Source organism: Cebus imitator, unplaced genomic scaffold (assembly GCF_001604975.1).
Source record: "Cebus imitator isolate Cc_AM_T3 unplaced genomic scaffold, Cebus_imitator-1.0 Scaffold387, whole genome shotgun sequence".
Taxonomy (NCBI): Eukaryota; Metazoa; Chordata; class Mammalia; order Primates; family Cebidae; genus Cebus; species Cebus imitator.
In genome coordinates, this window is record NW_016107702.1 from 1567663 (window position 1) to 1588684 (window position 21022).

The window sequence follows — 21022 nt, forward strand, 5'->3', positions numbered from 1 at the left end:
AAAAAGAAGGAAGTCCAAATAAGGAAGGGGCATAGGCTGCAAGCTGGGAAATGCCTGTGAGCATGTCCAGCACAAATGTCTTTGTTAAAGTACAAGGACATAGAATGTACTACGTGCCTGTAAGCATGTCTACCAACTACATAGTATAGGGCTTCTAGCAAAAAGGCAAGAAGGCTTTCGAAGAAAGTGTTTAAAGCAAACTGTTATTTCTAACACTTAAGAATTTTTCTTAAACAAGAAAGGAAACTTTGAAGAGGAACTTTTCTACCTCCCACAGTGTATAGTATTATAGTATCCTATTATGTGAAGTGAATATTCTTTTTATTTATTTATTTATTTATTTTTTAGATGGAGTCTCACTCTATTGCCTAGGCTGGAGTGCAGTGGCATGATCTTGGCTCACTGCAGCCTCTTCCTCCTGGGTTTAAGCAATTGTCCTACCTCAGCCTCCCAAGTAGCTGGGATTACAGATGCCCAGCACCATGCCTGGCTAATTTTTTTGTATTTTAGTAGAAATGGGGTTTCACCATGTTGGCCAGGCTGGTCTTGAACTGCTGACCTCAAGTGATCCACCCACCTCGGCCTCCCAAAGTGCTGGGATTACAGGCATGAGCCATCGTGCCCAGTAAGAATATTCTAAAATTTATTCATTTCATGAACATTCTTATACATATGTTTTCTAATGAATTTATGAATACATTTCTGTTGAGTAGGACCAAATTTATGTTAGTTCAGGCCTTTCTTCTGACCTCTAGGTTTACATATCCAAATCTACTTGACATGTCCATTTATAAGCATTTCAAATTTAACCTATTCCAACCATTTCCTCCTCCTTTTGTGTTCCATGAATCAGTAAATGGCTTCTTAATCCATCTAGCTACTTAAGGAGTCATACTTAATATTCCTCTTTTTTGACCTTTCTGGCAAACCAATCTATTATTAAGTCCCTTGGATACCATCTCTGATTTATACATATCTTGAAATTATCCACCTCTGTCTCTAACTCCCATTACACTAGTTCAAGCCACCATCATTTCTGGCTTTGTCTGATGCAACTGCCTCCAACTGGCCTCCCAGCAGCCCTTCTTGCCCTCTTCCAATCTATTCCCCACAAACAGCTTGAGTGATTCTTAAATATGCAAATAAGAATCTATTTAATAATAGTCTTTATTAGCTGCCATTGACCTTGGGCTGAGATGAGACAAGGGCCAGATCACGCTGTCTCCTATTGGCTACATTACAGATTTCAGGCTGTATTTTGGAACATATCTTAAGATCAACGCGCAGTTTCTCCTTGTTCCCTACACTCCATCCACATTGACTTCCTTTTAGTTCCTAGAGCACACGAAGTTCTTTCATGCCCCAGCAATCTCACACATCACATTTCCTTGACCAAGAACATTCTCTAAGGCTCTTTAATATGCCTGCAGCTTAAAAGGCACATATTCGGAGGGCTCTTCCCTGACAGTCCAAAATTAATTCATCATTGCACCCACTAATTTTCCCTCCCAGTACTGATCACAATTTATAATTCTGTAACTATTTGTGCTTTAATGTCTCTTGCTCCTATTACGTCTTAAATTCCATCAAGTGTTATGTCCACTCCTGTAACCCCGTGCTTAACACGGTGCTTGGCACATGGTAAACAGTAAATGCCTATTTAATAATGTACGACCGATGCAAAGGCCGGAAGGGGTTGCAGGGTCAGCATTTGGCACTTCTCTGCTATGGTTAGTTTCCTTCCTGTGTGTGGGAATAGACGGGGCTAGGTCCTCTCCTTGCTCACCCAAAGGGGGCTTTTCTCCCTGTCCCTTTGATAGTGTTTGCTGTAGGGCAGCCTATGAGAGACAAAATGCCTACAGATAGAGGGCGGCGAGCGGGGGAGACTGCCCCTATTTCTGAAGTCAGGGCAGTTCTGTCGTCAGAGGACGCTGTACTTTTCTGGCGCAGGTGCGAGAGAGGCTGCCAATCTCTCCTGGATGGGGTGGGACTAAGGCGGGCCCCGGGAGTGGGCGGGTTGTTGTGTCCTTCCCACAGAACCCGATTGGCCTGGGCGAGCCGAGGGAACGGGGGCGTGGTTTGATTCCGCGGGTGCGAGCCACGTTGGACGCACCGCAGCCTCGTCGAAAGGCTCCTCCCAGGCCCCACAATGCACTGCGAGGCGCGTCACTCGGAGCGGTGGGTCCCAGCTCGACAGGTACTACCCTGCCCCTCCCGGTCCTGTTCTTCCCTTCTTAGGGGTCATTCGAACCCCTGCCGGCCGCTCCCCCTCCTCTCCCTGTCTCCCGCCGCAGCCTCGGCCTTCGCCCTTGGGACTGAAGACCTACCCGACGGGCAGGAGCCAAGTCTGTGCCTTTGGGGTGGGAGCTGGGGCCGCGGAGCTCTGAGGGGCGGGCAAGCGGGGACCTCGTCCCCTTCGATTTGAGGGGTCTGCTGGGCCACGCGAGCGGCAGTTGCGCCTTGTCTGTGCTGCCTCAGGTATTGGGCAGCCAGGGGAGGAATGTGTGAGGGGGAGGGACAGTCGCCCTTGGCTGTCAGCGTAGTGGTGGGGATTCCCTGGCGCCTATATGTCGGAAACACGGTGTTCTACCTGTGTAAGTGGCCCGCTAGAGCTTGAGGTGGCGTTTCTTATTTCTTTTAGGCAGAATGGGACTTGAACCAGTGTCTTACTTTACGTCTTGTGGGAATGGAGTGAGCATTGACCCCAAATATTTGCCCACGTTGGCTCACAGAAACCTCTTGAGACCCTGTCTCAAGAGTCACTTTGGAAACGATGTGGCAGAAGGGAGACCTAAGTAATTGGCTCGACAAGTGGAGGAGGTCTCCGAAAGAACAGGACAAGCCCCAGCTGGCTTGAATCTCTGTCAGTGAATACAGCTGAAGATAATTTTTCTCCTGCTGCTTAGTTTCCTGGATCATCCACCTGGGGCAGGTGGCTAGCTTGAGAACCAGTCCCTCCTATGCCTATTCAGCCAAGGCAAAGCCTAGCCCAGAGCAAAAGTGTCAGGCACCAGACTGGAGATGTTGGGATCTCCAATCACGGGGAACAGCCACTTTTAAAACTCTGAATCACTTTCCATGTTATTGATATTTGGTTACATGCTAAGATTGTAAGGAATCAGGCAATGCCTTAACTGGTACCTACAATTTCTGGTATATTAAGGTTCATTATTTGTCTCTGACGCCTGTGACCATAACCTAAATTAATGGGACATTCGGGTATTTCCTTTGTTGAAAACATCACATCTGTTTGGTGCTTTTTATTTATTTTTGTTTGTGTGTGCAACTGATTAAAATCGAAGTATATCTTATGTTGGTATATGAAAGAGGCCCAGGCCCTATCACAGGGGTGCCTGTGACCTTCCTTTACGTGTTTTTGAGTAAGAAGTTTGCATATGTTGATAGTGTCTCACAGTGTTAAGAGTTGGGCCTGAGTTTAAATCCCTACTTTGTCACTTATTAGTTTAGGGATTAAACAAATTCCTTAAGCTTTTTGGGCTTGAGTTTCCTCAAAGGTAAAATGGAACTAATAATACCTACCTGACAGGCTTTTGGAAGGCTTAAATGAGGTAATTTGAAGTGTGTGGTCCATAGAGAGTAATCAAATAATATAGCAAATACTTAATACAGTGCTTTTAGTATATTACAAGGCAGTGTTTCAGGTGCTTTACATGATCCTATGAGATAGATACTATTGTCATCTTTAGAACAAGCCTATGAGATAGATACTGTTAGTAGCCACAATATGTGGGTGTAGAAATTGAGATATGGCAAAGCTTGCCCAAATTTGCATGGCTGGTACATGGTGGAGCCAGAGTTGGAACCCAGGCAGCCTGGCTCCAGATTCTGTCCTCTTCATAACTACCAAACTGTACTGCCTCTTAAAGTGTAACCTGTTATTTTATTATTTCAAAATGAATAGCTAGTTTCTGTATCACTGGTTTCTTGCCTCTTGGTGGTTTTTGGAGACTGATAAAGCATTGTGATGTAAGATATATTAGAAATTTAGATTGAAGTACCAGTTCTGCTATGTACTAGGAGTGTGGCATTGAGAAAGTGAGCCTCCATTTCCTCATCTGTAAAATAGAGGTTCTGCCTACCCAAATGTGGACTGTGTGGCACTATACAAATGTTGGGATTGACACATATGAGTATGTACTGAGAGCTCTGTCCTAGATGTGAGTAAAATCTGTTGTGAAGCCTGAGGTCTTATACATACTGTGCAGTGCAAGCGCCCATAATAGGAGTGTCAAAAACTGCTAGTGAGGTAGAGTGCACAGGCAAAATGGTAGAAATTTCTTCCCCTTTATCACTCAATCTACCCCACACCCTCCCTGTGCATCACAGATAGTATAGCTTTCTGTCCAAATTAATTGCCACTGCCCCCTAACATTCCCACAGATCTCAGCTACCACTTTTAATATAATATGTACCTTATTGGTAGTGTTTCTCAAACTTTGGTATTGTCACATATGCAAGATAGTTTGATTAGCAGATTAACATTTTAAAAATTCTCCCAAAATGTTCACACATATTTGAATGAAAGAAGTTCATTAGAAAAACCTAACACCTCAAAACTTTCACAGATATTGCTGCTAAAAAATAGAGGACAAGAAAAGTCAGTTCAAAGACCAATATTAGGTAAATAGTACAGGTGGATGAAGATAATTCTGAAAGTGGCATTTGGATGACTGAAGACTGGGAAATTGTGAACTAAAATAAATATGAGTGCTTTTACCGCCAGTATAAAATGTTTTTATCTTAAAAATGGCATTTGTGAAAGCATTTGGCTAGAACATATGTACAGAATCTACTTATATGTTGGGCTTTGTTTATTACCTTTTGAGAGATACCTTCCTGAGACATTGAAGCTGTAGTCATTACCCACACAAGGTCCTAAAGAAGAGAGGCGTCTTGTTATCTTAGGTCTAAGAACGTCCTAACACTACTATAGTAGTTTGGCTTTATGGGGATTTATTTTCCTCAGCCTCTACATACAGGTTTACCCAGATTTACCTAGATTCTAACTTGTGCTTTTTCCTTCAACAGTTGATGGGGAGAGGAAACAATAGCCACTATTCAGATTTCCTATGAGTTAACTGCTGCTGTCTAAAGCGGGTATAATATTTTCTCTGTATTAAAGGTAAGGAAAAATGGACCAGTGCTATAAACATTTATCTATGGCCCTGTTAAGCTAAAAACTCCTAAATCTTCCCATGCAATTGTTGTAACCTCTTGCTTTCCACAGTTCCGCTGGTTCTTCCTTGGGATTTTGCCAACCACAACCCTCCTTAGACCTTAAAGATACTCTAACCTAGCTTGGGCTTGATATGGACAGATTCTCTTTTCTGCTATCACAGTCCAGATAAGATTAGTTTAAAAACAACAACACTACATTATGAATCCATGGTAAAAAGAAAAAAAGTAATTCATTGAATTGATGGAGAGATAGCTTAGCCTAAGCTGATTGGAGTCTGTCTATAAATTGGTTAAGCCTGACATTGATCACTGGACATTCATCCCAGTTTGTCAGGCTTAAATTCAACTGGTTTGGATGCTGAATCAAATTACTCACGTAGGAAGAGGTTTAATTTTTTCCCTAAGAAAAATCCTAACTATGGATCAGTAGAAACAATCCTCTGACAACCTTATAAGAATTTTGACAGGGAATATAACTGTTGTGTTCTGCTATTAGTTAAAAGCTAAAGGATGCATTAGGAATATTTGAGGCCAGGAGCAGTGGCTCACACCTGTAATACCAGCACTTTGGAAGGCCGAGGCGGGCAGGTCCCTTGAGGTCAGTTGTTTGAGACCAGCCTGGCTAACACAGCTGAACCCTGTCTCTACTAAAAATACAAAAATTAGCCAGGTGTGGGGGCGGGCACCTGTAATCCCAGCTACTTGGAGGGGATGAGGCAGGAGAATCGCCTGAACCTGGAGGCAAAGGTTGCGGTGAGTGGAGATCAAGCCATTGCACTCCATCCTGGGTGAGAGTCAGACCCTGTCTCAAAAAAAAGAAAAAGAAATATGTGAATTGTAAGTTTGTCCAACTTTAGTTTTCCAGTTAATGAAGTGAATCAAGCGGTGGACAACACACCTGTGTTTCCTCTTTTCATCTGAATTTCTCTAATTTTAGGGGGTGATGTTTCTTGATGGTAGGAACTCTTCATTCCTAGTATTGGCATGATTCATGGCACACAGTAGATAATTCAGTAAATGCTTGTTAAACAAATGGAACTTAAAATTGTGTTCTTTTTTCAGTATGTATTCTGGAAAATATGGATCATATATTTATCGATCTGTCATTAAAGAATAACTGAATACTACATGAAATTTGCAACCTATTAATAAAGACTATTCCTAATATTTCTATTAGGATCCTACAGAGGCCAGACATAAAAGAATGCAGTCTACTTTTATTTTACTCACTTGTTTTATGAGACAGGATCTCTCTTGTCACCCAGGTTGGAGTACCCCCACTCCCCAGCCCGGAGACAGGGTCTCACTCTGTTGCCCAGGCTGGAGTGCCATGGCATGATCTCAGCTCACTGCACCCTCTGCCTCCTGGGTTCAAGCAATTCTTCTGCCTCAGCCTCCGAGTAGCTGGAATTACAGGCATGCGCCACCATGCCTGGCTAGTTTTTGTATTTTTAATAGAGGCAAGGGCTCGCCATGTTGGCCAGGCTGGTCTCAAACTTCTGATCTTGTAAGCTGCCTGCCTTGGCCTCCCAAAGTGCTGGGATTACAGGCGTCAGCCACTGTACCTGGCCATTTTAATTAGTATTCTTATATTACTAGTGAGTTGAACATTTTAAAATATGCTTATCAAGTTTGGCTTTAATTTTTATCTAACCCAAATTGTTCATTTTGTTTTAGGTCTTCTCTGTTGTTTGAAATGTCTGTGATTTTGTCTGCCTCAGTCATTCGTGTCAGAGATGGACTGCCACTTTCTGCTTCTACTGATTATGAACAAAGCACAGGAATGCAGGAGTGCAGAAAGTATTTTAAAATGCTCTCGAGGAAACTTGCTCAACTTCCTGATAGATGTACACTGAAAACTGGACATTATAACATTAAGTAAGACTTCAGTTTGCTTCATTTGACTCACTTGCCCAGTGGTTGTCATTTTAATGAAGTTTAAGTGGTTGCAGTAGAAAGGAGTGATTAGGAAAACCTGTTCAATTACGGACACTTGTAGAAAGTGAGGTCAGAAAGGTAGGAATGGGGCAGGTTATGTAGGGCCTTCTAGGCCATAGTGAGTTTGGAGTCTATTAGTCTGTTTAGTCTAAATGTAGTAGGAAGCCATTGGAGAGTTTTAAGCTGTAGAGTTACATAATTTCATTTTGGCATAGAGTAGATCATTCTGGCTGCTCTGTGAAGGATACACTAAAGGAGAAAGGGTAGAAGCAGAGAGGTCAGGTGGAAGACTCTTAGAGAAGTTCAGGTGGAGATGATGAGTGTAACAAGCCAGGGTGGTAATGAAAATAAATAGTTAGATTGGGGCTGTATTTTGGGGTTAATACCAGCAAATCTTCCTACTGGATTGAAATGGAATGTGAAGGAAAAAGAATAATAATCACCTGTAATTTTTTGACATGAGGACCTGGATGAACGGTGGAGCTGAAATGAGCAAGACAGGAGAGGATAAGTGTGTCTCATTGGTAAAAAGTAAGAATTCTGTTTGGACATGTTAAACCTGAGCTGCCTATTAGATATCTAGGGGCACTGCTAGGGAAGCAGCTGGTTATATGAGTCTGAATCTTAGTAAAGAGGACAAGTATAGAAATTTAGATTTGGAAGTCAGCTTACAGTTTGTGATTAAAACCATGGGAATGGATGAGACCACCATGGGAAGCTTAGACCTGAAACAGAGAACAATTTCTGAGCAGTTTGATACTGATTATGCATACAGAAGGAAATCAAAAACAGTCCATATAGGATATAATAAGCAGAGGGCTTCATTGTTGAGATGAGACATGAACCATGTCCTGAAGGATTAAGAGTTGGCTAAGGCAGGGAGGAGGGCATTTAAGGTATACAGAGGAGAGGCAGAAATAAAGAAAGTGACTTAGCATGGCAGGTGTATTAACATGCTTATCCTGGTTCAGTGGATGGTGATTTCGGGATAGTTGTGAGACGTGTGATAATTAGTGTGGGGCCAGATCCTGGATTGTCCTGAAAGTTAAGATTGAAGGATGTCACTTTGATATAATATGTTATAGGAAGTTCTGCAGGTTCAAGGGAAGTGACTTGATAAAAAACAACCCTGAGACAGTGGAATTTAGGGTGAGATGGACAGTCCAAGAGGAGAGAGAGAAGGCAGAGAAGCCAACTTATTATTAGGGCCTGAAGTAAGAAAATGAACATGCAAGTGAAGAATACAGTGCCAGAAGAACTGGAATGATAATGAAGAGAAATAGTTTGATTGGGGATCACTTTGAAGTTGGATCAGTTCAAAATAAGTGATCAGGCTTGATAGGATGGAATACCAGAGATGAAAATAAGGAAGGGATCAGAGATGACTGAAGCCTTCGAATTGGACAGAATGATGCTGTCATTGTCAGAAATGAGATCTTTGGAACAGACTGTTTAAGAGGTGTGAAGCAGAAGACAAAGATAATGAAGCTCCATTTTGATCGTTTTTTAAGACACAGGGGCTTGCTCTATCACCTAGGCTGGAATGTAGTGGCGTGATGACAGTTGACTGTAGCCTTGACCTCTTGGGCTCAAGCCATCCTCCCACTTCAGTCTCCCAAGTAGCTGGGACTACAGGCACACACCACCACTCCTGGGCAACTTTTTTATTTTAAGTAGAGATGAGGTCTCACTGTTTTGCCCAAGTTGACCTGAAACTCCTGTGCTCAGGTGATCCTCCTGCTTTGGCCTCCCAAAGTTCTAGGATTACAGACATAACCGTGACACCTGGCCCACTTTAATTATTTAAATTGAGGTTTTAGGCCAAGCAGGGTGGCTCACACCTGTAATCTCAGCACTTTGAGAAACTGAGACGGGCAGATCACTTGAGCCCAGGAGTTTGAGATCAGCCTGGGCAACATGGTGAGACCTTGTCTCTACAAAAAAATTAAAAAATTAGCCAGGCATGACATAGTCCCAACTACTCTGGAAGAATTGCTTGAGCCTAGGAGGTTGAGGCTGCAGTGAGCTATGATCTCACCCCTATATTCCAGGGTGACAGAGCAAGACCCTGTCTCAAAAATATGTATATAAATAAATTGAGATTTTTGACAAGGTAGTTTAATGGAGGTGGGATAGAGATTTTGGAATCATTCATGTAGATGTGGTTGATATTGAGAAGGGAGAAATGCCTACTGGATGTATAGAGAGGCCCAGAATAGAACCTTAGAGAATGTCTACAGTTTCTTGGATTATGATAGTGAGATGTTTAATTGGAGTTTCTGAGGGTTTAACTAGAAACTATTGTGATCATAATGATTAAAATATATGTAAAATGATGTCTTAATTTCTTTTTTTTTAGAGAAAAAACTTGAAACATTTAAATATTTTGTTTAGTAAGCTCTGTTAGTGCCTTGGATCATTATTCTGAGTTTTATTTGTGAATATATAGTGGTATAAACAAATATTAGAGTTATAGGAGATTTGCTTGAATGTATATTAATTCTAGGTGTGCTGTACTTTTTTAAACTTTTTTGCAAATTTTTTTGACTTATTTTCTCTTTAAAATTTTTTATTTTTCTTAAAAGTAAAGTAAAATGTAAAATTTTAGCATCCCTTTATTCTATTTAACTGAAAATTCTAGATTTTCTATTTAGTTGTACTCCAGCTTATTTCACACAAAGGATTTGGGGCAATTTAGGAAAAAAAAATTCAGGGGGCCAAGTAAGGGAGTCAGAAAAAGAAAAATAGATATAATGAAAATAATAAACTGAGGTAACATTTCCTTCTGGAGATGCAGACTAGGTAGTTCATTCCTTTGTTAGAAAAAGGTTGCAAATACTACCTTTGAGTTTCCTTGTGGCCAAAGCAAAGGGGGATAATCCATAGGATTTAGTGTCCACTGGATAAAAACATTTCTTTTTCCTGTTATTGAGACCTGAATACATAGAGAGGACACCATTTGGATAACGTTCTTCCAGCAGACCATAATTATGAGAGTTTAGGAGTGGGATAAATCATTAGAAGTCTAATTTCATCTGGTTTAAGAATACAATTCAGATAAGTTGAAAGGAAAAGATTACCTGGCCTTAAGAGCCATGCATAGAAAAACGTCTATGCATGTTTTTTGGTACCAAGCCTTCAATAAGGATTGGAAAGTAGAATTTCTTTCTTTTTTTTTTTTTTTTTTTGAGACAGAGTCTCACTCTGTCACCAGGCTACAGTGCAGTGGTGCGATCTTGCTCACTGCAACCTCCACCCCTGGGTTCAAGCAATTCTCCTGCCTCAGCCTTTTGATTGGCTGGGACTGTAGGTGTGCACCGCCATGCCTGGCTAATTTTTTTGTATTTTTAGTAGAGATGGGGTTTCACCATGTTGGCTAGTCTCATCTTGATCTCCTGACTTTGTGAGCTGCCCATCTTGGCCTCCCAAAGTGCTGGGATTACACGCGTGAGCCACCATGCCCGGCCCCAGGAAATAGGATTTCTAGTTCTAGTTCCTTATAAGGACTTGGATTTCACATATTTTCTATCATTGGTAAGAGATTTTATGGCTTAGTTTCTGTTGATTGAGGGTTTTGCCTTATATGACATTGAGCTTAGACTGAAATGCATAAAATTGAGAATTTGTGTGTGTTACCTGACTTAAAATTCTCATATCACAACTCTTTTTAACCACTGTGAGTTTGCTAGATAAAACTCACAGATCTGCAGTAGCAACGTCATAGCACAACCTGAAATTGCCACAATGCTGCCCCCTTTTCTCCTAGCCATAGTGAATGCTTCTTTCCTTCAAACCCTGCTTCTTTTGAATCACCACCTTTCTCATTACTATTTCACTTCTCTAATGATCTCACTCCTTTCACAGATCGCCTGTAGAACTTGCTTGACTGCCTTTTTCATCATTCATTAAAATTTCTTATTTTTAATTTTTTATTTCTCCTCTCTCTGTAACAGGGTTGTAACTGATTGAGGAAATTGATCTGCCATGGCAGATCAATTTTTATGCCTCAAGTCTTAGCATTGTGGTTTTCAAAATTGTATAGAAGTTGAGGTACTCTTTCTTCACAGAATCTTAAAGTCACTAAGTGTATAGTTATGTGGCATACCAGTTGGTATCTCACATTAAATTCTAGTTGAATAGGCAGGGGAAGACCAGAGTTTGGGGGAAAAAAAAAATAAGAGGTCGGGGAGTAACATTTAAAATTGAAATAATTAGGCTGGGTGCAGTGGCTAATGCCTGTAATCCCAGCACTTTGGGAGACTGAGGCGGGCAGATCACCTGAGGTCAGGAGTTCGAGACCGACCTGACCAACATGGCAAAACCCTGTCTCTACTAAAGATACAAAAAAAAAAAAAAAAAATAGATGTGGTGGCAGGCACCTGTAATCCCAGTTACTTGGGAGGATGAGGCAAGAGTATCCCTTGAGCCCAGGAAGTGGAGGCTGCAGTGAGCTGAGATCACACCACTGCACTCCAGCCTGGGCTTCAGAGTGAGACTCTGCCTCAAAATATGTAAGTAAATAAAATTTAAAAATTAAATTGAGAAAATTCCTTTAGTTTTCTCCCCCTGTGTATTGGGAAAATGATAAATTTCAAATGCGTGTAGTGGCTGGATACTTCCATTTAGCCAATGGAGCATATTCTGTGGAGCATGGCTTGTGCTAGCGCAGTTCCTTGCACATGTCATCATAGCTGCTAAACGAGAGAGGTGGTTTTGGGAGTATGACAGCATTCAGAGTGCCAAAGAGGTAAGTCTTCATTTTTTTCCAAAAGGTTTCAACTTTGGAGAAACCTTGTTGATTGGGCAAGATGGAGTGTAGTGTGGGGTATTCAGTTTTGTGATCTCTTCTCATATTCCATAGTGATATCCCAATTCTCTCTATATAAAATTTTAAGGAATTCATCCGTTTTATAAGTTGAAGGGTACTTTCCTCAGGGTATAATGAATTTTTAATGATAAACATGTTACCACTTAAGAAAAAATAATGATTAAAGTAAGTATGAACCGTATGAGATCTTTAAAACTTTGAAATTGGCTTTAGAGTTTTAAAAATCACAGTTACACATTTTCAGATCTCTTTATTTAAACATTAAGACACTGGAAAGACAAATACCCTTTGGGAAGCCAGTCATACCCTGCTGTGAATTTTTGTGTACAAGAAGTAACATTTTTCATTTCTTTCATTGTGAATCATTTGAAGTCTGATAATGGCTTTGAGCCTCCGAACATTCTTTCCTTGCCAGAGGGTTCTCCCCAGACTGCTACCTCCAGCCAGGAATACTATTTTAGGCCTACTCGCATTTTGGATTTAGTTTCCCTTTCACTCTTTCACGTTATTTTCTGATTACTAGACTTAAACTATAACCCAGTTATGGAGTACTTGCAATTGCCAGGTAACTTACTGACATTATCATTAAACTTTCTAACAGCTCTGTGAAGGGCTGTTAAATAGAGCTCTTTTGCATTGCCAGGGGCAGGCACACAACTCACATTAGCTTAATGAAAAATGGGTATTTTGAATGGTACTGGTGGAACTCCCTTCACAGATGTTATCAGACATATTTCTCATTTCCACAGTCTCTTACCTTTTGCAGATAGATACACTCTCTACAGACTCGAAAACACTACACAGACAGCTCCAGGCTACTTCAGTCCAACTGAGCAACTCCTCTCCATGTCTCAAGAACAGGATATTGTCTTTCCTTGTGTAATGGACCATTTCTGGACTAATCATTGTGGTCAGAGGGGATGAGGTACTCTTATTTGGCCAAGACTGCATCACATGTCCCCACCCCTTTGAGCTTTCCCAAAGCCGTACAGAATGGAGCTGGGTGTAATTCCCCAAAGGGAAAGAAGGAAGGATGCTGGGCAGATAGCCATTATAGTGCCAACACTACCATATTTTGCAGATAAGGTAAATGAGAGTTAGGAATGTAAAGCAACTCCTTCAACATCACAAAAACAGTAAATGACATATCTGAACCACAGTCTTTTTGGATTCAGATTATTACCTGGTAAAAAATGGCTGCTCCCCTTTACCCTTACCCCTTTCTTGGCAGCATGTGTTCCTAATTCTCCTAATTCTTTTCACTTTTTATGGAGAGAGAAATGAACCAGGGAAGAGATTGAAGGGAAATACCACTCCCCTCTTTTTTTGGTTGATAATGAGGAAGAGAGTATATGTGAATCCTAAAATTGATGGTGTAGCATTGTCTCATTGGAGACTAGGTGTTTGACAGGGAAAGGGTGTGGCTGGGAAATGCAACCAGCCTATAGCTACCAAACCAGGTGGGGGAAGAGGATAATCTGGATGTCCAATTTTCCTGTTTTGTCTCATTACTGGCATCACATTACTTTTTTCCTGCTTATTATCGCAAAATGTACAGCTTCTCACATCATATATGTTGAATAGGCTCTTGTGAACTGGCCTAGGAACCTGATTACTGTTACATTACAGTTTCGGTGGGAAAATGAGATCTAGGTGCTTGGGAATATACCCAACAGGTAAGTCAGGGATTATCTGATCACTTATCTTAAAAAGTCAGGATCTTTGGGCTGTGGTAGGGAAGTGAGAAAGGGTGAATTGGGAAATTAACTGAAGAAAAGGAAATAAAGATGTCAAAGGGAAACTCTGCTTGCTCTGTGTTTTATCGAAGCTTCTGATGGTATAATTGCCATTGGCTCCTTAAAATGACCTCAGATTCTCCGTTAGGTTACTGTTGTAAGTTATTATCCGGGATGCATATTAATAAATCTTTTTTAATGTTGTTAAAATGTGTGGCTAAAATGGGTCTTTTATTCATAGGCTGATTTATTCATGATTTGGCTCTTCACCATTGGAGGGTGATTGAAAGTTGGCCACATAAAGGAATAAGTGAGAAAATAGGAAGTTCCTGGGAAAATGCTGCATATGGTGGACACTTAGTGTTACTGAGCCCTCATTCTTATCTCCTTAATGTCCCACTAATGGCAAAGTTGTTTTCATCGTGTTTTCTATGAGACATATTTGGTGATAATAAAATTTATAAGATATGCTCACTTCATTAATGTTGAGCCTTTCTATTTAATATTATTTTTAGAGATGGGGTTTTGCTCTGTTGCCCAGACTGGAGATACAGTGGCACAGTCATAGCTTATAGCACCCTTGAACTCCTGGGCTCACACGATCCTCCTGCCTCAGCCTCCCGAGTAGCTGTGACTATGGGTATGCATCACCATACCTGGCTAATTTAAAAATTTTGCAGAGATGGCATCTTACTTTGTTGTCTAGGCTAGTCCCAAACTCCTGGGCTCAAGCAGTCCTCCTGCCTCAGCCTCCCAAAACGTTGGGATTACAGGTGCGAGCCACTGCACCTGACCCTATTTAATATCTTAAAGTTTAAGCACTTTATTTTAGGGAATAGAATTCAATGTAGAGGGTTCTATTCCAAAACATTTTTTTATACTTAGCAAATTTAACGGATTAGAGATGGTATGTCCTATTAAAGAGCTTTTCTGCACCCAGGAAAGCTATTCACAGGGCAAATGTGGCTACATAGGATAAACAGAGTTTCTATGTATAGTGGTACAATTATAGCATAAAAATTACATGTTATATGTAATACAAATAATTTTTCAGTTTATAAATTATTTTATCAGTAATACTAAATTATTTGCTATCTATGTACCTTATTTAGCGTGCTACATTTTATGTATATATCTTGGTTTGTAAATCATTGTGATAAGCACATTCCCAGTAATTATATAGTAAGCTTCTGGCAGGCTGGGACTTTATCTTTGCCATCAGAGCCTATAAAGTAGAATGCTAGGCCTATGCTAGGTGTTCTGTGTGCTGAGAGGATGATCATTGCTATTACTCATTATTTAGCTTGGTGCAACAGGCCAGAATTGTCCTAATAATGTCAGTGTTTAATTGGTGATATGTAAAATTTCTTTGACAGTTCGTAAATGAAATTAGATACCAGAAAAAAGTTTAATATGTAAAACCATTTATTCATTTTGTTGAATGTAGGAATCACTTGTGGAATGGCTTGGACACATTATAGAATTAGCTTTTCAGAGGATTAGAAGGAGTAGATCTCCTATGTCTGGTATTTGGACTTCTGCCAGTTTTACCTGTTAGGTTACACTTGACCCTAAAGAAGTTCCTTGTGGGTGTGCCAGAGAGGAGAACCAAAAATGTAATGAAATTGGATAAATTCCTTGTGTAAAAGGCAATAGCAATAAAGACCAAACCCCATTAGCACCAAAGCTCAGAAATGGAATGGAACTAAAAAATAAAATGTAAATTAGAGCAAAGCAGGAAAAAACCTTGACAATTTAAAAATTGTGCCCAAGATATAGAAAAGAGGAGTATGTGTGTGTGTGTGTGTGTGTGTGTGAGCAATGACAGCGATAAAGGGGGAGCAGACAAGTCTTTGAGACCTGCATAGCTATTCTCAGGGCACTCCCTGTGGAGATGAGTAATTCTACATGGCTGTTAAGAACATCCCTCTCTTTAAAGTAAGGATGTGTTGAAGACTCACTGACCTGAATCCTAAATAAAGCCTTCTGCAGAACAGTGACTGGAAGACAAGTGAAGTTCTACTCTCTTCTGTCATTTAGTCAAGTGTTTATTGAGCTGCTGCTTTGTGTAGATACCACTAAGCTGTACAATTACTTGTGCATGATATACTCAACAAATTAGCGTATAAATGAGTAAAGGAGTGATGTCACCTTTGCACTCATTTACTGAGCGCTTACTGTATACTAGACATAAAATATTCTAAGTGCTAAGAATATAATGGTGAGCAATACAGAAATCATCCCTGCTGCTTTGAAGCATGTAAGTGAGACATTGCAACAAAAATATATTAATATACAATTACAAATTGGGTTTGTGAAGAAAACTAACAACTGCTGTGATACATTGTAGGAGTGGGATCAGTTTAGATTGTGTGTTTTTGAGGGGACTTTCAGTCTAAGAACTGAATGATGTGTAGGAATTAGCCAGGTCAGAATTGGAGCATTGCAAGTGGGGAAGACAAAATCATGAAGTTTCTCAGTTTGGGAGTGGGAGAGTTGGACGTGGGTTGGCATCCTTGGGGATCTGAAATCCAGTGTGGCTGGAACATAGAGAGGGAGGAGTAGAGTTGCACAAAATGAAGTGGAGTGGTTGACAGGGCTTCCAGAAGATGACTGTAATACAGGTTCCAAACCTCTCAAGTTTCATTACTCTTAATTTAGGGAATAAAATGGAAATTGATTTGTGGCTTGGAAAAAGTGAAAAGATACTGGTGAATTAGGAATAATTGGTTAATCTATACTCCATGGAAGTTGGTGTTGTATTGTGAAAAGAATGCGGGCCTTGGAATCAGAACTAAGTTCATCCCATCATTGCTTCTTTTTAAATGATGTGTGACCTTGGACAAGTTACTAAGCCTCCCTGAGCTTCTGTTCTTTCATTTGTAAAATGGAGAAGATAATAGTGCCCCTTTATTGTTAAAATGAAACTAAATACGTAAAATACTTAGCAGAAGGCCTAGCTCATACTAAGTGGTCAGTAAACTACATGGTGCTGTTACTCTTATTACTATCTCTCTTCTTCCTTCTCAAGGCAGATGGACAACTGCCAGATTGTTCATAAAAATATTAGCTAGGTGAACATGATGAACATAACAAAAGCATGCACAAACTGACATGCCTGTAATGACTTTAGACTATTTTATGAGTAGTCCTCAGTGAAACGGTGGGTGTATTTCAGTCTGTCTCATGATCGTTGAAAAAGCAGATTTTTTTTAATTGCAAACATCAGTTGAACTCTATGTACTTTGGGAAAACTTTGCATTTCAAATGAAGCATTGTAAAGCAAAATTCACTATGAAAAGCCATAGTATTAGAAAACACACTATAGGCTTTTCAGAGGGAATCATGCAATTGTAATAAAATAGACTCCCTGAAAATGCTCACCTGCCATGTTAAAGACATAGGGTTTTCTTATTTCACATACAATTCTCTAGTTACATTTAGCACAAGTAAGATAAACCGTTTGGGATAAACTGTCATGTAGGTGTCTGTGGTTGACTCTGTTATTAATATGGAAATACAGTAAGACTCTAACATAATAAAAAATTGGTTTCCAAAAATTTTAGTCAAATTAATGGAGGATAATGAAATAACTCCTGGCTAGCCAGTTAGGAGTTCCTAGGGTGTGGAAACCAATTACCAATTGTCTTCAGGTTATTCATGTTATTGGAGGATATATTTGAATGCTAATAACGTGTCGAAGAATTTTGATAATGACAGTAAAGATTTTTTTTGGAAAGAGAAAATCATTTGGGAAAACATTTTGGCCTTTGATTTAGATATTTGTAGGAAAATGCAATATGCAATGGCTAAATTAATTTGACTATGATCCTTAAGAAGAGATACGTTTTACTTTGTGAATGCTGTATATACACATATAGGAAACTAAAACAAAAGTTTTATGAAACAATATTTCAATATTTTCTGTTATATTTTATTTCAATTTTTGGAAAATGCTGTAGTTTACTAAACTAATTTTATAACATAGTGGTTTACAACTTGCACTTTGAAAAACATTGCACTAAATGACTGTGTATTAAGTGATGCTTCAGAAAGGAATACCAGGTTACTCTAGAACCATAAATCAGCACTATTTCACTATTAGCATATCCCATATCACTAGTAATAGATGAGTAGTAGGTGCCAGTCCCAGTTGGCTGCCTGGGATGGTCTTTAAAAAAGCATTCACACACACACACACACACACACACGTCTGTGATGTATATATTCACACACATACTTACTTGCTTATGCGCAGGACGGATACATAAGAAATGATAACATGGATTGACCAAAGAAAGGAGAACTAGGTATCTGGGCAAGAGTGATAAGACAGTTTAAGTGCAGTATACCCTTTTATTTTTCATTCTTGTTAGATTTGAATCGTGTGAACATATTTATTCTAAACATTAATAAATTCTGCTTCTACATTATTAGAGAAAGAAAACAGCAGGGTGACTAGTATAGATCAGAGTTTTACAGTAAAGATTACTGTGTGGGCCAGGCACAATGGCTCACGTCTATAATCCCACCACTTTGGGAGGCTGAGGCAGGTGGATCACTTGAAGTCAGGAGTTCAAAACCACCCTGGCCAACATGGTGAAACTGTCTCTACTAAAAATACAAAAATTAGCCGGGTGTGGTGGTGAGTACTGTAATCTCAGCTACTCAGGAGGCTGAGACAGGAGAATCACTTGAACCCGGGAGGTGGAGGTTGCAGTGAGCCGAGATCGTGCCACTTGCACTCCAGCCTGGACTCCCCTCTCCTATGCTGGACTCTGCTAATCTACACAGTAATCAGAGTCTCATAAAAAAAGATTACTGTGTAGATTAGCAGAGTCCAGCATAGGAGTGGGGAGTTACCCTGCATGCTGTTTACTGTCCCGATCTAGACCGGCTATATTGACAGTACTATGCAGTGATGTTTAGGTGACTCATTAAAAAGGGTTTCTTTGTGTTTTGTGCTCTGCTTATTTATCATAGTGAGGGGATATACTATATTCTAGAAAGCTTTTTTCCAATAGAATATGGTTAATTTTAATGTTTCAGTGCTTTTCATTTTTAATTTCTAAATTTGTTATTTAGAAGTAATTTCAAACTTACAGAAAAGCTGTATGAATAAGTTCAAGTAGTACCTGTTTCCATATCACCTTTTGTCAACATTTTACCCCATTTGTCTTCTCATGTGCTCTACCTACCTGATTTTTTTTCCCTGATCCATTTGAGAGAAATTTATAAATACTATGCCCCTTTCTTCCTAACTACTAAAGAGTATATTTTCTAAAATTAGGGATAGCCTCTTACTTAACTACAGTACACATATCAGCTTCAATACATTTAATATTCATACCATATTTTATCTACTCTACTGCTAACTTTCCTTTTTTGTCAGTTGACCCAGGAATATGCTTTATAGCATTTTTTTCCTGCCTTCTGGCACAGGATTTGAACTAGCATTAGGTATTACATTTAGAAAATTGTCATCTCTTAAGCTTTTTTCTTTCTTTCTTTTTTTTTTTTTTTTGAGACAGTCTCTTCTCTTGTTACCCAGGCTGGAGTGCAGTGGCACAATTTCGGCTCTCTGCAATCTCTCGCTCCTGGGTCCTGGGTTCAAGCAATTTTCCTGCCTCAGCCTCCTGAATAGCTGGGAATACAGGTGCGCACCGCCATGCCTGGTTAATTTTTGTATTTTTAGTAGACACAGGGTTTCACCATGTTGGCCAGGCCTGTCTCCAACTCCTGACCTCAGGTGATCTGCCCAACTTGGCCTCCCAAAGTGCTGAGATTACAGGTGTGAGCCACTGCACCCAGCCTCTTTAGCTTCTTTAGCTTTAGCTTGTTTTGATTGGCAACATTTCCACATCCTTTATTTCTTTTTTACAATTCTGGCATTTTTAAAGAATATACCTTTTCCTTTTTAAAAATAGGATGTTGATTATTTTGATGTTTTATGATTAAATTCAAATTATGCATTCTCAGAATATAGCTGATGTGTCTTTCTCAGGATATAAAATCTGGAGATACACAATGTCCATCTAACATTGGTGATGTTGGAGAGTACTTGGTGAAGGAGTTGCCTAGTTTCTACTGTATAATATTTCCCCCTTGCAACTAAAAAATAATCCATAGAAAGACATGTTAAAACCATGCAAATATACTAATTCATAAAAATTTTCCCCTAGATTTAGCATCCATGATTGTCCTTGCCTGATCCAGTCTTTACTATGTTGGTTGCGGAATTCTGATTTTTCTGTTGCTAGCACTAACCTCTACATTTACCAGTCAACACTCAGCATTCTGCTCTGAGCAATAACCCTCATTTCTCCTCCTCTTGTTTTTTTTAATATAAACTCATAAATTACTCCTCATGGTTTGTAATTAATTACTGTATAAAGTAGAGGATTTGATTATGGGGTGTGTCAATGATGACATCAGGAGGTCAGTGATCACCTTGAATTGTGTGCAATCTTCTGTGTTCTGGGAGAGTGTTCCTAACTTTCATCAGAATCTCGAAAGGGTTCTGGACTCAGAAGTGGAAAACATGTTGAAGGGTTAGACTTTAAGCTATCTGTAATAGTTATAATATATTTTAATTTATTTGTCTACCTCCTCCCCTCCTTTTTACCCTGAGTGATAAGTAACTGAAATGTTGGAACCATATTGTATGTTCTCTGTAGTACATTGCATTTTTGTCTTCTATTTTTAAACCACAACTTATAATAGTACTATATTTTGGTTCCTTTAAATTTTTTCCTAGAATGTATAATAAATGTTTAGATCTTCATTGCCACTGTAGTAACAGTTTATGGTGTATAGAACCAGTCTTGTGAAGCAGTGAATTACCTTGATTTGATTTAATTTGAAATTTTAAAACCAATGTTTTTTACGCTATAGTTTTATTAGCTCTCTGGGAGTGAGCTACATGATGTTGTGCACTGAAAATTACCCAAATGTTCTCGCCTTCTCTTTCCTGGATGAGCTTCAGAAGGAGTTCATTACTACTTATAACATGATGAAGACAAATACTGCTGTCAGACCATACTGTTTCATTGAATTTGGTAAGGGCCTGATTTTTTTTCCTTTTTGTTCTGTCTCCATCCAGTCATAGGCAATTTTAAATCTAATATTGGGTGGAGAGGGGACTTCTGCTATCTTGCTTTTGATAGAATAATTTGGTAAATGATCTATAAATTATGGTAACTTTTTTCTTAGATGCTTATTAGAAAAAAATTGTGTTTGAGCTGTGAAGGGGATTGTGAGTATTGGTCCAAAGAACTAATGCCGGAGGATAACTTTTCTTTTTTTTCTTTTTTTTTTTTTT

At 39.5% G+C, this 21022-nt stretch overlaps 1 protein-coding gene across 3 annotated transcripts in view; it reads left to right on the forward strand.

The window, feature by feature from the left end:
* Nucleotides 1-2139: 2139 nt before the first annotated feature.
* The window catches only part of SEC22A (SEC22 homolog A, vesicle trafficking protein), a 68434-nt gene continuing 49551 nt past the window's right edge, over nt 2140-21022 (forward strand). The window contains exons 1-4 of one of the 3 annotated variants that reach the window (XM_017508203.2): nt 2140-2197; nt 5050-5090; nt 6877-7077; nt 20596-20759. In XM_017508203.2, coding sequence (XP_017363692.2) covers nt 2150-2197; nt 5050-5090; nt 6877-7077; nt 20596-20759 — 454 coding nt within the window. In that variant the 5' untranslated portion in view covers nt 2140-2149. Of the gene's footprint in view, nt 2198-5049; nt 5144-6876; nt 7078-20595; nt 20760-21022 lie in introns of all 3 variants that reach the window. The other 2 variants (XM_017508204.1, XM_017508208.2) reach the window with 2 other exon arrangements.